This window comes from Lindgomyces ingoldianus (assembly GCF_010093535.1).
Source record: "Lindgomyces ingoldianus strain ATCC 200398 unplaced genomic scaffold BDR25scaffold_25, whole genome shotgun sequence".
Taxonomy (NCBI): domain Eukaryota; kingdom Fungi; phylum Ascomycota; class Dothideomycetes; order Pleosporales; family Lindgomycetaceae; genus Lindgomyces; species Lindgomyces ingoldianus.
In genome coordinates, this window is record NW_022985186.1 from 708,752 (window position 1) to 723,127 (window position 14,376).

The following is a 14,376-nucleotide window of genomic DNA, read 5'->3' on the forward strand; positions in this document are numbered from 1 at the left end:
TCTTTATATCTATGTTAGAGAGTTTAGTAGCGTTAGATTAATAATTATTATATGTTAGTTTAATAAGTTTGTCTTCTAGTATCCTCACCTTCGCTGCTAAGAGCTCTAGGTTGTAGTATTCCTATACAAACAGCTGCTACGCAACTAACTTTTAAGGGTAGATCTATTAGTTCTAGTTATTAGTTATATTAAAGATAATTATAGACTTTAAGACTAGTTAATTAGTAGAGTCTGTTATATTAATAACATAGTTAAAGGTTGTGAAAATTAACCTTGCAGTAGACAAGTATGTTCTTAAGATTAACGAGTTTGTTCTTATAGTAGACGAGTTTGTCCTTGCGGTGGACGAGGTTGTCCTTGAGGTGGACGAGGTTGTTCTTAAGGTGCTCGACTGAGAGCTTTGGTGGCGTACTAAGGAGATTGTAGAGGTCGCGATTGATGCGACTAGTAAAGTAGAGACTTTAAGTCTCCTCTTTAGACCACAAGGTTAAGATTAGTGTAACAAAGAGGTTACAATTGTATGCAGGGTGTTAAAGAAGCTCTCTCTAGTATAGGTTTGAAAACAGCTTGATTAACTAGCAAGCAATTGCTAGGCTCATAACTGTGAAGCTATGTGAAGCGCTAGAGGCATGAGGAACTAGATTGTATTGATTGCTAGAGGAGTGCTTTGTAGGAGTCTATATATATGCGAAATAAGTGGGTAGTCTTGGCAACATAGACTATAGTAAGATGCATACAACTATAGCGACGACGCATCCGACTATAGTGACGACGCATCCGACTATAGTGACGACGCATCCGACTATAGTGACGACGCATTCAACTATTGTGTAACTACTGTAAACAATAGTCTTAGAGACTCTATAGACTACTATTGTAGCTTAAACAATTAAAATTTAGCTTTTTTACATTACTTAAACTATAAAAAGTATTCAACTTTTCTATTAGTGTATTAAAACTTAATTAGTAGATCTATTATTAATTAAAGTATAAAGTGCTAAAATTTTAATAGAGTCGACTATTTACTTGTATAGACCGCTCGCTTGTAAAATACACATAGAGTAGAAAATAGCTTAGCAATGTCTGTTTAGATGATTAGATAAAGTGACTCTGCTATCTAAGAGAGTTAAAGGCTCTTCTTATATACGCTAAGCTTCGGAACAAACTATCTCTAGATCCCGAGCCGCAGACTAGGCTGCAAGCTCTAGCTAAACCTCTTAGTATACGCGATAATACGTTATAGTAGAAAACTTTATTAAACAAGGTTTTAGATTTAGTAGATAAAAACTACTGTTTAACTAGCAATTGCTTTTAATTAATAGATGTTATTTTTATGTTAGTTTATACACTGTAGAGATGTGTTTAGAAGGTTAATTCTACAATCTTATAAGCTGCTGTAGTAGTATAAATTTGTAGATAAAAATCAACTTTTATTTAAATACAGTAAAACAAATTGCAATTTTTTAAAAAATAATTAGACTTATTGTTGTTAAGCTAGTTATAGTTAAAAAGATAGACGTATTTAATCACGTCTTAGTAGAGTGCGCAGCTTGCTAGAGTACACAGCTTGCTAGTAGAACACGTTATAGTAAAGCCTCTAAATAATGTTATTCAATTGCACATAGTATAAAAATTAGTTGTAGTGTTGTGTAATGTTGTTACACAAGCGTTCTAGTATAGAATAGTGTAGCGCTTAGTAGTAATACACGTTATTATAAATAATTAGAAAATAAAACAAAGAGAACTAGCTCTTTTTAGTAATTAAAACTAAAAACTTCTGTTTAAGAAAGAATATACATAAATTTACTATTATATTAAACCTTATATATATACTATTAATCTTAGAAGAGGAACGAACTAAAATAGGTTAGGATAGGTAAATTCTAAAAGAATTTACTAGGAAGAGAATTTAAAAAAAACTACAGCTCTACTATTTAAAAACCTAATGCAAATCGCTAAGATTGTAACAGCGCGTACCGCGTCACATGCTCTGCGGCTTCAGCTCCCTCACTTGCGCAACAAGTAGTGCCTTGGCAGGGAGCACACATGTATATCTTAAACTCGCAGAGCAGCTCCTCTGCTCCTTAGTTTAATCTAGTTAGGTTACACCACCTCTTGCTTGTAGCTTGAGCATGCCGATTGTGACAAAGATAATGCTACTATAATAGGTGGGCAGAAGTTGGGAGGCATATAGCTTGTTCTAAAGACAACTCTACCCTGGAAAGCAAGCTGATTGTACAAAGACCTACATTGTTAGTAGTGGTAGTACTAGCGCTCTGGTGGTCGTATTAGAGAGGGTTAGGTCTAGGTAAAGATTGCTCTTTGTTTATCGCTATTGTGTGAAAGTAGTTCACAATAGTCACGTGGTACTCGAATTCACTGTCTATCACAAGCCGCAGTACGACTCATACACGAACCAATTAGGTCCGGCTGCGGACCTGCATCACGTATCTGATGCCACGCGAAAGCAACTCCATATCTTTTCTATCTACACAACATTCAATATGCATGCTATCGCGTACATACAATCTCAATTATTCGTGACCAATTTGTGGCTCATTTTCTTCATATTTTCACTGACCGCTTCACCCACGTAAAGTTCAAATGTTGTAAAATACCATCGCACGAATAATTTTTAGCCTATTTCGTTCGGTAAAATTACATCATATTCATGCCTCTAATTCCTGATAATGTTGGGGTCCGTGATTAGTGTTCCAGGTCGCCCGAGTTTTGTCTCTCGATCCCCATATCGTCCGCCGTAATTGGTCTATCATGGCAAGGATTGTAGTTAAAAGTCGATAACTTTCGAGCCATCCCGGAAGACGAAAAGCCCTTGTCTGTGGCTTATTAGGATTCAATCGATCGTCCTTGGTCAAACACAGCCCTGGTTTTGGATCAGATTTGAGGGATCAGCCGCCAGAGGGTACGGAACCCGGACAAGGTGGTTAATTGCAGGGTATGCCTTTTACAGGGAGTGCACTGCGCCTTCCATGCCTAGTGCTCGCGAGGACCGGAGTGAGACTCAATGATCTCCGTTATGAATGTGGTCCCGCTCCTACGCTGAGGTCACCGAACGTAGTCTGCCTTAGCACCTTTCTTATTCAAGCCACACCCTGTCTTCATATATTAATTTTTCCCAAGGAGTTCTGTGAGGATATGATGATTTACTCTCTACCACCGTTTCGTCCTAGCTGACTTCAAAAATGCCGAGACATCAATTTGAGCCGTTGTTCGAGGATCTCGAGGGAGTGGTCTTAGTGGTACCTGCCATTTCAACACTGTGTCCAGATTGGCCGCTTGGCATCAATCCACACCTCGAGTCCATACAGGAGGAATTCTTCAATTGGGTGAATCAGTAAGAACTCCCACCCCTCGTTTCGCCCGCCTCGTTCTCTTGAGGGTTAAGAAAGATGTAATATCTAACTATTTCCGTTCTTACAGTTGGTTCAAGGAGGAGAGAATTCGGAAGAAAATCGCTGAACTGAATGCACCGGGTTTCGCTGCCATGAACTATCCCGGTGCAGCCAGGGAACAGCTACTTACGATGGCTAAATTAATCGCTTGGGTATAATGCTCACAACACCCATTCCTTAAAGATCGAAATGGCTGGCATAACTAGTACTTTCCTTGGGATGATGGTATTCCGTGTCTTTCTTTCATAGAGGAGGTAGACTAATTAGGACAGCTATCGACGATGGGTCATTATACCACATGCCCGAAGCTATTATGCGTTACCGTGACGAGACGATTGCTTTAGTGGAGCAAAGTCTTTCATGGAACCATGAACCACAAGAAAAGCCCCACCCCAATCCAGCCATCCAAAGCTTCTGGGACCTGGGTGTTGATATCCGCGCAAGAGGCACGCATGGTGCGTTTCCCTATTTCCTATTATATATTGGAGCAAGTAGCATCTACTAACTTCGGCGGTACTCTAGAAGCCAATGAGCAGTTCAGATGGGCTCAGTGCGCTTTCATTACGTCCAGTGTTCAGGGCCAGGTGGATCGAGAGCTTACTGAACCTGTTCTTGTTGAGCAATATCTCACACGCCGGGAGAAGAATATTGCTGTCTTCCCTCTCCTTTCGCTGATATAGTGAGTTCTGGTATCACAAGACAGGGTCCTTACCTGCTGACGACGCCTCAAGCTACAATTACCAGTTGGCGATCCCCCAGGAATTTTCATTCAAGGAGAACAAGCATATGAACCTAATGTGGAGGCTTTTAGCCCGGATGGGGATCATGTACGTTTTTGAAACTGCTTTGAAATACGGAGTGCTGAAGTACCTGATTGCACAGAAGTAATGATATGCTTTCCCTCCGGCGAGAAATTGTAAGCTCTGAACGTCGCCCTCTTTTGCATCGTGGTTCCATAACTTCGCTTTTAGATGCACGGCCAGTTCGAAAGTCTCATTCCACTACTCATGTACCACAATAACCTCCAGGCTCAAGAAGCCATGGCCATCGCAGGAGACATGCTGCATGAATGCTATATCAAATTCAATGAGGTAGAAGTAGAGCTATACAAGGAGATTCCAGTAGACTTCCAAACGACGATGAACCGTTACGTGAAAGCATGTAAAGACTTGATTGTATGCAATCTGCATTGGAGGTAAGGAGACTAATTCCGTCCCAAAGCAAGAATTGCGAGAGATTGATATGTTTCAATATAGTTACGGTCTCAAGCGATATATTGACGAGGGCATGTTACAGCCTGACGGAAGGGTCGTTTTTCCAATCAGGTTACCACCAAAAATCGCCGACGTCAAAAATAGAAATAGTGTAGTTAGCGCGGAACGCAAAACTACGATGGGCCACAAAGAAAGCAAACGTAGAACGACGTTGCAAAAATTCACATTTGGATGGTCTTCGGTTATCCGCAGGGCCATCGTTCCTATTGGCTTGGGAATAGTAGCGATGTTTGCAAAAGAGGCAATATCGATGCTCCGTCGCCCTAGCAGATGTTAAATGACTGAGATAGGGCGGGAATCTCTCCCTCATTAACAAATAAATAATTTTGAAAAGTCTTAAACGTCCACATTAATGTGTCATTCATATCATAGTCTTCGTCGCAACTTTTAGAGGCTTGTGCCGTCTCTCTTAGGAAGACATGCGTCTTGTGAAGGGGTTTAGTTCGTCCATGCATGCTTAATTGTGTAAGTTAAAAAATAGATTGGTTACAACAACTATAAATATAATTAGAATTTTATAATGTACACAATGTAACGGCGCAGGCAAGACAATGGGTCCGAATGCGGTATGAATCCACTCAGAGGCATATAGGAGTGCGTGGGGACTCAGAGACCTGGGAATACCAATGACACCTATAGGCCTTGTACGTAGGATATCAGAAAACTACTGAGCTAGCTACAGGGCGAGGTGCGACTAAATACATGAAGGAATAGGGGTACAGCAGGGGTCGGGGCCAGGTCGGGGTCGGGGCCGATACGGGGGCCTTCCGGAGGTTCCGGGCGACCTGAGATGGAACGAGAATTGTTACACTACCCCCCCCTCTGTAGACTGATAGTCCCTATTAGTAGTAATTATAGTACAAAGTATCGCTGTTATGTCCTCTGCCTTCTTCAACCGAACTAGTCTGATTCAGCTAGGTGTCCTTGCCAAGTATTCCTTCGCACTGCCAGCGGTGTCCTCCAAACCAAACGCCATGCGTGCGCGCCTGCTCTGATAGTGATCTGTAGATGTCCAGCCTGTCACTAATTAAAACTTGCCATTTGTTCCTAGCTATCTGTACAGTTATTAATCTTAGGCGTGCGTTTAGTAAGGTAGCATTAGGTATTGTTAGGGGTGCCTTAAAGGTCCCTTGCTATAGGGTAGCAGTGGTGATTTAAGGCATTATTAGGGGTGATTTAGTAGTCGATCGAGGTCTATTGGGACATGTTGCTATGCATCGACTCTGAATCGGGTGGGGTATGGCTTGGCTAGAGCGTATTTGACTCTAGGGTCAGGGGTTAGTAGTTAAAAGTTAGGCATTAGCGGTTGTCTCTAATCCTAATAGGTTATTAGTAGTCTCTAAGTTTCTACCTTAGCGCATTTTTTGCAACTTTTCTGAAGGCAATCCTAATTGCATGGGGATAGAAAGTTCTAAACCTAAAGGCTTTAGTTAACTAGAGGTTGATGGGATCTAGTCTATAGACTAAGTAATTTAATGTAACAGTGTGGAGGATTGCAACCTAAACTAAATCAGACGCGTCTTAGGCTTAGACGTAGTTAAACAGACAATTAATGCAATATTGTAACAAGGCTGTTACTAGCAAAAGCAAGTTTTCTAATATAATGTAACAGCGCAGGCAAGACAATGGGTCTGAATGCGGTATAAATCTACTCAGAGGCATATGGGAGTGCGTGGGGACTTAGAGACCTGGGAATACTAATGACACCTATAGGCCTTGTACGTAGGATATTAGAAAACTACCGAGCTAGCTACGGGGCAAGGTGCGACTAAATACATGAAGGAATAGGGGTACAGCAGGGGTCGGGGCCAGGTCGGGGTCGGGGCCGATACGGGGGCCTTCCGGAGGTTCCGGGCGACCTGAGATGGAACGAGAATCGTTACACACAACAGGTAAGTTGCTTACACACCTATGTTGCTTACTTTTACTAAGACTACACTAAACTACTTTTTTTATATTAATATATTTCTAATAACGCTACTTAAATATGTTAAAAGAATCTTAATATACCTTACACTTTAAGCTTTTAAATAAAATATAATACTTTTTAAGTAATATACTACAGCTATGTATAAAGTCTTTTAAAAGATAATAAATAACTAACATATGTAAGGCCGGGATAGCGCTTACGTGTAAGGCCGAGATGGTGCTTACGTGCGACGGGTATATATACTATTCTGTACGCAATAATTAACGTTGGTTGATTATTCGCACCTTTTTGGTTGTATTGGCGTAGTGGTACAGAGCTCCGTTCTTACAACATACTAGACTACTTTTATAAGCTTATTCTATAGCTAACTTATAATAGCTAAATAATAATAAAAAATAAGTAATTATTAAGCATATACTTAAGCTATATATATAAGAATTTTTTTCTTAGCTTACAGCTATTGCTAATATAGCTAATTCTTTACATTCTAAGTATAATCTAGGCTATGTTAGTATAAACTAGCTTAGTATGTTTATATAGTATTACCTAAAGCTTAAAGTAAAGTTTAAGTATAACTATAACTATAAAACAGCTTTTTATAAATTTTTTAAATTAATTTAAAGCTAAGTATAGCATTTAAGATAATAATATATATAACTTTAATAAAATAAGCTTTATAGTAAGCTAGATATTTACTAACTATACTTATACTTAAAACGTTACTTTAAGCTTTAAATAACACTTTATAAAAATACTAGGCTAGTTTATGCTAATATAGCCTAGATTATACTTAGCGTGTAAAGAATTAGCTATATTAGCTATAGCTACTAGCTAAAAAGAAAATTCTTATATATATAGCTTAAGTATATGCTTAATAATTACTTACTTTTTATTATTATTTAACTTTAATAAGTTAGCTATAACATTAGCTTATAAAAGTTATTTAGTATATTAGTTATTTATTATTTTTTAAAAAACTTTATACATAGCTATAGCATATTACTTTAAAAGTGTTATATTTTATTTAAAAGCCTAAAGTATAAAATATATCTAATTTTTTTTAGTATATCTAAGTAGTTTTGTTAGAAATGCATTAGTATAGAAAGAGTAATTTAGTAAAGTCTTAGTAAAAGTAAGCAACTTAGGTGTGTAAGCAACTTGCCTGTGGTGTACGTTAATTGTTATTAGTAATATTTATCAGCGATATATTTATCGTTGCCCAGTCAGCCAGCAGGGTGTAGGGAGGGCATGGACTAAATCCGCCAAGGCATTTTTTATCGAGATCCAGTCAGCCAGACGCTATGACTATCGATCAGGCTTACGATGCGAAGCACAGGCCAAGGGGTCTAGATCGACATCCGTAATTGCAAGAGTCACTAGTGCAATGTCCATGCTCCAGGTGGCGGCCGTTGTGGTGACCCCGCTTCCTGCACCCTGGTATGTACTGTACAAGGGGGTGACCTGTTGGTATGCCTAGTTCCACGCTACCGTCTTGGCATTTTCAATGAGCTGAAGAATTCTCAATTCTGTCGATGTTTCCATTTCACATATCCTCCATTAGCCGCAATAACTACCAGGCACCGTTTTCTCATGCTATGTACATATGTACATACTCCGGGAAGTCTGAGGGATCAAGCTTGGGGCCCACTCCTGCGCATATTGCCTAACCTCCTCTATGGTCTTCAGGAACCTCTTTCCGCTGCGGTGCTTCAGTATCCATTATACGTTCTCAATAGGGTTCAAATCTAGCGAGTTGACATGCCATCCCATTCGAAGAACGTCTTCCTGTTCATGCAGGGCAACTGTATCCTTTGATATACAAGCAGAGGCCCAATCCTCCATCAAAATTGGTACTTGAAGAGTAGCGCTACGACTCCTCCCAAAGTCATATATCGCAGATACAATACGATGGCGATACACTCCTCCATGTAGAGCACTCCATTCCTTTTCAAACACAACAAGCGATACCTTGCCGTAGGTAGTTATACAGCACCCTGCCATATACGCCGAATAGCCCCGAAACTTGGGTCCACAGCAGGCCAGCAAGTACTTCTCCTCGGCTTGACGAGTATTGTACACTTGACCGAATGATCCATATGCGATTAAACACTCATCTGTCTATATGACTAGTGCCCATCCAAGTCGATCCCTCATCTGTTTCTGTCAGAAACGGGTTCTCGGTCCCCACAAGGCCCTAGCACTGCTCTTTTTCGAATGTCACAGTCAGGGTACCCTGCAACACTACATGGCCTCTAATGGTCCCATATGATGTCTAAACTGAGGTTCAAGGCATTCACTAGTTCTACTTCCCGCAACGGTACGTCCGCTAAAGTAATCGACCTCTGACCTAATCTAGGATGCAAAATATTATCTTTATTCGGTGGTATCCGTAACATGAATCGGCCTGACTATAGTCTAGCCCAGTTCAGGTTAAAGAACGGTGGCTTCATGGCCTTGGACTGTTGTACTTGCTTTTACGTCTGGTACGTCATAATCGGTGCTCGTGATGACACTCTCCCACTCATTGCACAACTCCAAATACTTGACGTACTTGTTGCGGAGCGTTGCCAGAGCATCCTTCCCAATGGGTAAACGCAACGGCTGGGTTTTTCCTGCAGCTACGCCTTCTTCCTTGACAATATCAATCATGATATTGACGGCCTTCTCAGGATCCCCTGGCTGATTCGAGTCTGCTTGTCCAAGGAAGTTGTAAATCATTTCATTCAGATCTTTGTAAGCATCGACAGTTCGTGGGACTGCTTTGAAGTTGTTGGTATCGAGGAGTTTCGTACGGAAATGGCCGAGCTGGAACAAATGCGACCTGACGCCAAAACCTTCCGTTTCAAGCTTGATTGATTCGGCAACACCTATTGTCAAGTCAGTAGACATGTCATGTTCTAGAGATATAGATAGCCTACCCTCAAGAGCGAATTTGCTTGCGCAGTAGGCCGCGCCACCAACCTCTCCTGCAATGCCACCAAGAGAACCTACGTAAACGATGACGCCGGACTTCTTAGCCCGAAAATGTGGCAAGAGAGCGCGGGTGGTGTTGATGGAACCAAAGAGATTTGTATTAAACTGGGCGATGAATCGTTCCTGGCTGTATTAAAATTTAGTGTTAGCAGAAGAAGCACAAGGCCAGATCCAAGTGCGTGTCCTTACGTGACTTCTTCGGCTATACCGGCCTCGATATATCCGGCACTATTTACAACGACATCTATCCCGCCATAGAGAGCTATAGCTTCTTCCACTTTCGCATTGATGTCAGCCTGGGAGGCTGTGACGTCAAGCGAGAGAACGGCCGCTCCAGCGTCCTTAAGTGGAGCTAATCGTGCAACATCACCACGAGCAGTGGCAATAGCACGATCGCCCCGTGCGAGTATACGTCTCACGAAGACCTCTCCAAACCCAGAGGAGCACCCAGTTACCAACCAGGTAAGTTGAGTCATTGTAATAGGTATCAAATTAGATGCTGCTGTTCGACCACGGTTGAGGGCTGAACAGTTTAATTTTTCAAGCGAAGGAATTGTGGACGCTGCAAATTATGGGAATTGTCTCGTATTAATGCAATCGGCAAGGGCATGAATTGGCAAGGCTCCACCGCAGGGGAAAATTCCGTACTAGAGAGTCAAGAAACAAATAGAGATGGGAGAGAGCTGACTTAACGAGTACTCCCGCACACCAACTGCAACTTATAGCCGCCTTCCCCTGTCCACACCATATCTCGCAGGGGTAGGGAGATTATTGAGTAATAACATGTTTGGGAGGCGCAGGAGCTAGGCTAGGTTGAGTCGGCGAAGCTCAAACGGGCCAAACGACTGGGTTTTGAGCTGAACGTGATCTCTCTCAGCCAGTTTTGCCGCGCGAGAGATTGTCTCTCCCTAGCTCCGCTATGAACTATCAAGATAACTAAATAACCGTGTTAAATCGGTGCGACAGTTTCGAGAGGTGCTGGCGAGGGCGGTGTTGCGTGGTGTTGCAAACAGAGATTTCTCCTCGGTGCGCAAAAGCCGAGCTGCTCGAGCGCATGGACCACCATCTTCTTCACCTTGTCCACTATCTGCAGTCCTGCAACGCATCCTGCAGCCTGGGTTGAGTCAATGCGGTAGAACGGCACGGAGCCTTGCTACTACAAGGGGGGCTCATGTACGGGTTGCCCCCTCCCCCCCTGTCGACGCCACTTGGGGGCCAAATTTGACGCTGAATCTCACAATCCTTCTCCCTGATCTTGTCACGGTTATGTTACAGCTATCCAACCCCTGAGTACCCTAGGCTTGGCACGGGGTATATAGGCTCCTCGGCCTCCGTACCTCTGCCTCCGACCCTAAGGTTTACTCTCGTTACCCCCCCTATCCTGCATTCCCTCTCTGTGACCTGTGTTTCCTGCTCGATACCTCTCACAGATCTCCTCCTCCTCATTAACATACCTACTTTACAAAGTCTACAATGCTCTCCCTCCACTGTGTACAGCTAAATTAAACCTAAGCGCGCGATTGCGTAGCTACACCTGCCTCCTCTACTAGCAATTAACTATCCTATTACTAGCGTGTTAAAATCCTTACGCTGCGTAACTTTACAGGGTAGAGATATACCTGTATTAGCACCTCTTTATAGATACCTTAATTAACTGTATAATATATAATTAATTACCCTAAAACGCCTTAAAAGCTGCAAAGTAGAGCTTCTATTCTTAATACTTTAAAGTAACAGCGCTTAATACAACATGCAACAATTAATAGATATTATAAAAAACTCCCCCTTACTAAGATAGCTACTTTTAAGGGTATAGAGGCTTGTAAGTGTACACTTTTTACTGCATTTAAGAAGAAAAGATACTTTTACTATGTAGCTACTAAAAAGCCTCTTTTTACAGAGAATTACTACTAGAATTAATTACAGTAGGTCTATACATATAAAGATTAGACTAATTAGCAGTAGGCATGTGTAATATAGATAGATAAGTGCTTAATTGCCTGTAGAAGCTTTAAAAAGGTGTACATAACTTGCTAGGTAGAGGAGAAGTATCTACTAAGCTATTGTGTACCTAAATTTTAAGGTTATTCTGTGTGCATAATATAGGCCTGTATAACAAGCTACAGCAAAGGGCCTCTTGTAGTAATAGAGAAGGATTAGAGTAACATCTACAGTAAACTCTACTGTAGGGAGATTATACCTATAATTTATAAGTTTAAAGAAGTCTATAAATTAGTAGCTATAGTGCCTATTTTAATAGAGGATAAAGCCTTATTTTATACAGCAAAGAGGACTTAAGCTTTACATAATAAGCTTAGGATCCTCTGTATAGTATAGCTAGCTAATTTACCTAATTTAAACCTAATTAAGAATGTGTAGAGGGTCTTAAAGTATTACGTTAGCAGAAGGTTTCTGTTACAGCCAACGAACCGACTGTAAAAATCCAATCAGCTGTTCCTCACAGCCTAAGCGACATCGGGTGGAGAACATTTGACTCCGTACTAGACGGATCACGTGACAGGACAGATGAGGAATGGCTCCGGCTTTTAGACAAAAGCCTAGCGGAATGTGTCATCTAATGAAGCCACGAGCATTGCAGGCTTGCAGGCTATGCAGGCTATGCAGGCAACAAACATACAAACATGCACAACATGCACTGCATGCAAACCCCATGTATATAGTTTCGATCACGACCATAGTTAGAAGGCTGTGATTACCATTAAGTCTTTACATACATAATAGACTAAGAGATGTTAACACCTTTCTAAAGAGGACAACACCGCCTTGTATATCTTGCACTATATATACCTCCATTCCTATCCATTTGGATCGGTTTGCCAGCTCCCCATACAGCCGCTGGGCCAAACCACAACCTGCCTTCTTCCTCCCCTCATTACCTATACTCTGCCGGACGGACTGTACACCCGATCTAGCTAAGTCCTTCCCTTCCTCCCCCTAACAATAACATAGGCCGTAGTGCTCCTGAAAATACCATTTCTGTTACAATCCTTACTCTGATAAAATGGTATTTTCAGGAGTACGACAGCCTATGGGGTGTTTAGCGAAAAAGGGGGGAATAGAACTTAGCTAGATCAGGTGTACAGTCTGTTAAGCAGAGTGTGGGGTAGGCGTGATAAAGAAGGCAGGTTGTAGTTTAACCTAGCAGCTGTATAAAAAGCTAGCAAACCTAATCTGTAAGGATAGGAATAGAGGTATATATAGTGCAAGATATACAAGGCAGCAATGTCCTTTTTATAAAAGTTTTAATGCCTCTTAGTCTATTAAGTAAGTAAAGACTAAATAGTAATTACAACCTTCTAACTATAGTTGTGATTAAGACTATATACATAGGTTTTGCATGTTTTGCATGCTTGCATGTTTACATGCTTACCTAGCCTGCATAACCTGCAAGCCTGCAAGCCTGCAAGCCTGCATGTCCTATTAGATAATGCATTTAGCAAGGCTTTTCTTTAAAAGCTAGAGCTATTTCTTATCTATCCTATCACGTAATTCGCTTAGCGCAGGGCTAAGCGTCTTCTATCTAACATTGTTTAGGCTGTGTGGGACAGCTAGTTAGGTTATTATAGTCTAACTGTTAGCTGTAACACGCAGGCTTCCCTTCTAGTTAGCGTCTTTACTGTTACATTTTTCTTGTTATAAGCGTTAGATTTTTTTTTTAGCTAGTATATTTCCTTCCTTAAAGGCTAGTCCTATGTTAAACCTTTTTAACTATGCCTTGCTAGGCTTCTTGTTCTTCTGCTGTTGTCTGTTGCCTTTATACTGTTACTTGCCTTAATCCTCTTTATTATACAAAGATGCGTCCTTATAGTGCTTATTATTTAAGCAGGTCCTCTTACGTAATGTCTTTGTTATTAGACAAGTATGTAAAGTGTGTGTAAAAAAGTAGTTATTATAACACTTTTATGTCTAACACAGCCTAAGATTGTCTAGAACAGGAGCGCAAAAAGCTGTTAGCAGAGTTAGAGGTAATTTAAAAAGATAAAATGCGCAAAAAGAAAAAAAAGGTAAAGATAAAAAAAAAGTTTTTAAAAAAGCAGAAAAATTTACTTGCGCGTCTTTAGTCTTCTATTACTTATTAGAAGAGGGTGTAGCAATAATTAGATCTTTTAGTAGATTAAAAGGCAAAGTATCTAAAAAAAGACTTTTTATTACTAGATAAGCTTAAAGCGCTTAAAGTAAAAGTAGCTAGTTTTCCTCCTTCTTAACTTATATTAAAGGGTTGCAGACTTCCTACATTGCAGCTAGCTAGTGCTGCTGTAGTTTTAACTAATAATAGTGTTTTCTAGTCTAAAGAGCTTTCTCTTAAATAGTTTTGCTTAGAAGGGACTCTAGGTATTTGTAAAGGGCCTAAGGAGCGTTTAACAGGCTTTTAATAAGTTTTTAAGTATTTTTACTAGTAAGCTATTCTTTCTATTTTACTAAGTACTTATTTTCTTTATAGTCTAAGATTTTTTCTACTTTATATTTTTTTTCTTCTTCTTTCTATCTAGTAGTTATAAGTAGAATAGTCTTAAGTATAAGTTTAAGCTTAGAAACATAGAACTAAGGATGTATTTGCATTTTTTTTAGTAGTTTAAGTTTACAAATGCTAGAGCATGTTTATATAACTCTGTATAGTCTTATACGCTTTTTAGCTAGCTTTCTAGAGAGTCTTAGTGTTTTAAAATTCTTTATGTCTAAATACACATAATTATTAAAGTGTATTTCTAGTGCTAGTTCTTTTTGTTAGTTTACTACTTTTTTTTATAGCTTTCTAAGCTAACTG

General features: G+C 40.3%; 2 protein-coding genes across 2 annotated transcripts; one reads left to right on the top strand and one right to left on the bottom strand.

The window, feature by feature from the left end:
• Positions 1-3,203: 3,203 nt before the first annotated feature.
• On the top strand, positions 3,204-4,964 carry BDR25DRAFT_316163 (terpenoid synthase; the record flags this gene model as incomplete). The annotated part of the gene is made up of 9 exons (XM_033691581.1): positions 3,204-3,355; positions 3,442-3,565; positions 3,620-3,638; positions 3,686-3,868; positions 3,909-4,092; positions 4,145-4,240; positions 4,296-4,329; positions 4,385-4,608; positions 4,670-4,964. 9 exons carry the CDS (start codon positions 3,204-3,206, stop codon positions 4,962-4,964), a joined length of 1,311 nt encoding a protein of 436 aa, XP_033545226.1.
• A 3,791-nt stretch (positions 4,965-8,755) lies between these two features.
• BDR25DRAFT_290524 (NAD(P)-binding protein) lies at positions 8,756-10,269 on the bottom strand. Its single transcript, XM_033688521.1, has 3 exons — positions 9,780-10,269; positions 9,536-9,717; positions 8,756-9,484 (listed from the first exon to the last, which is right to left on the bottom strand). Exons 1-3 carry the CDS (start codon positions 10,064-10,066, stop codon positions 9,048-9,050), a joined length of 906 nt encoding a protein of 301 aa, XP_033545227.1. The 5' UTR covers positions 10,067-10,269; the 3' UTR covers positions 8,756-9,047.
• Positions 10,270-14,376: the final 4,107 nt, after the last annotated feature.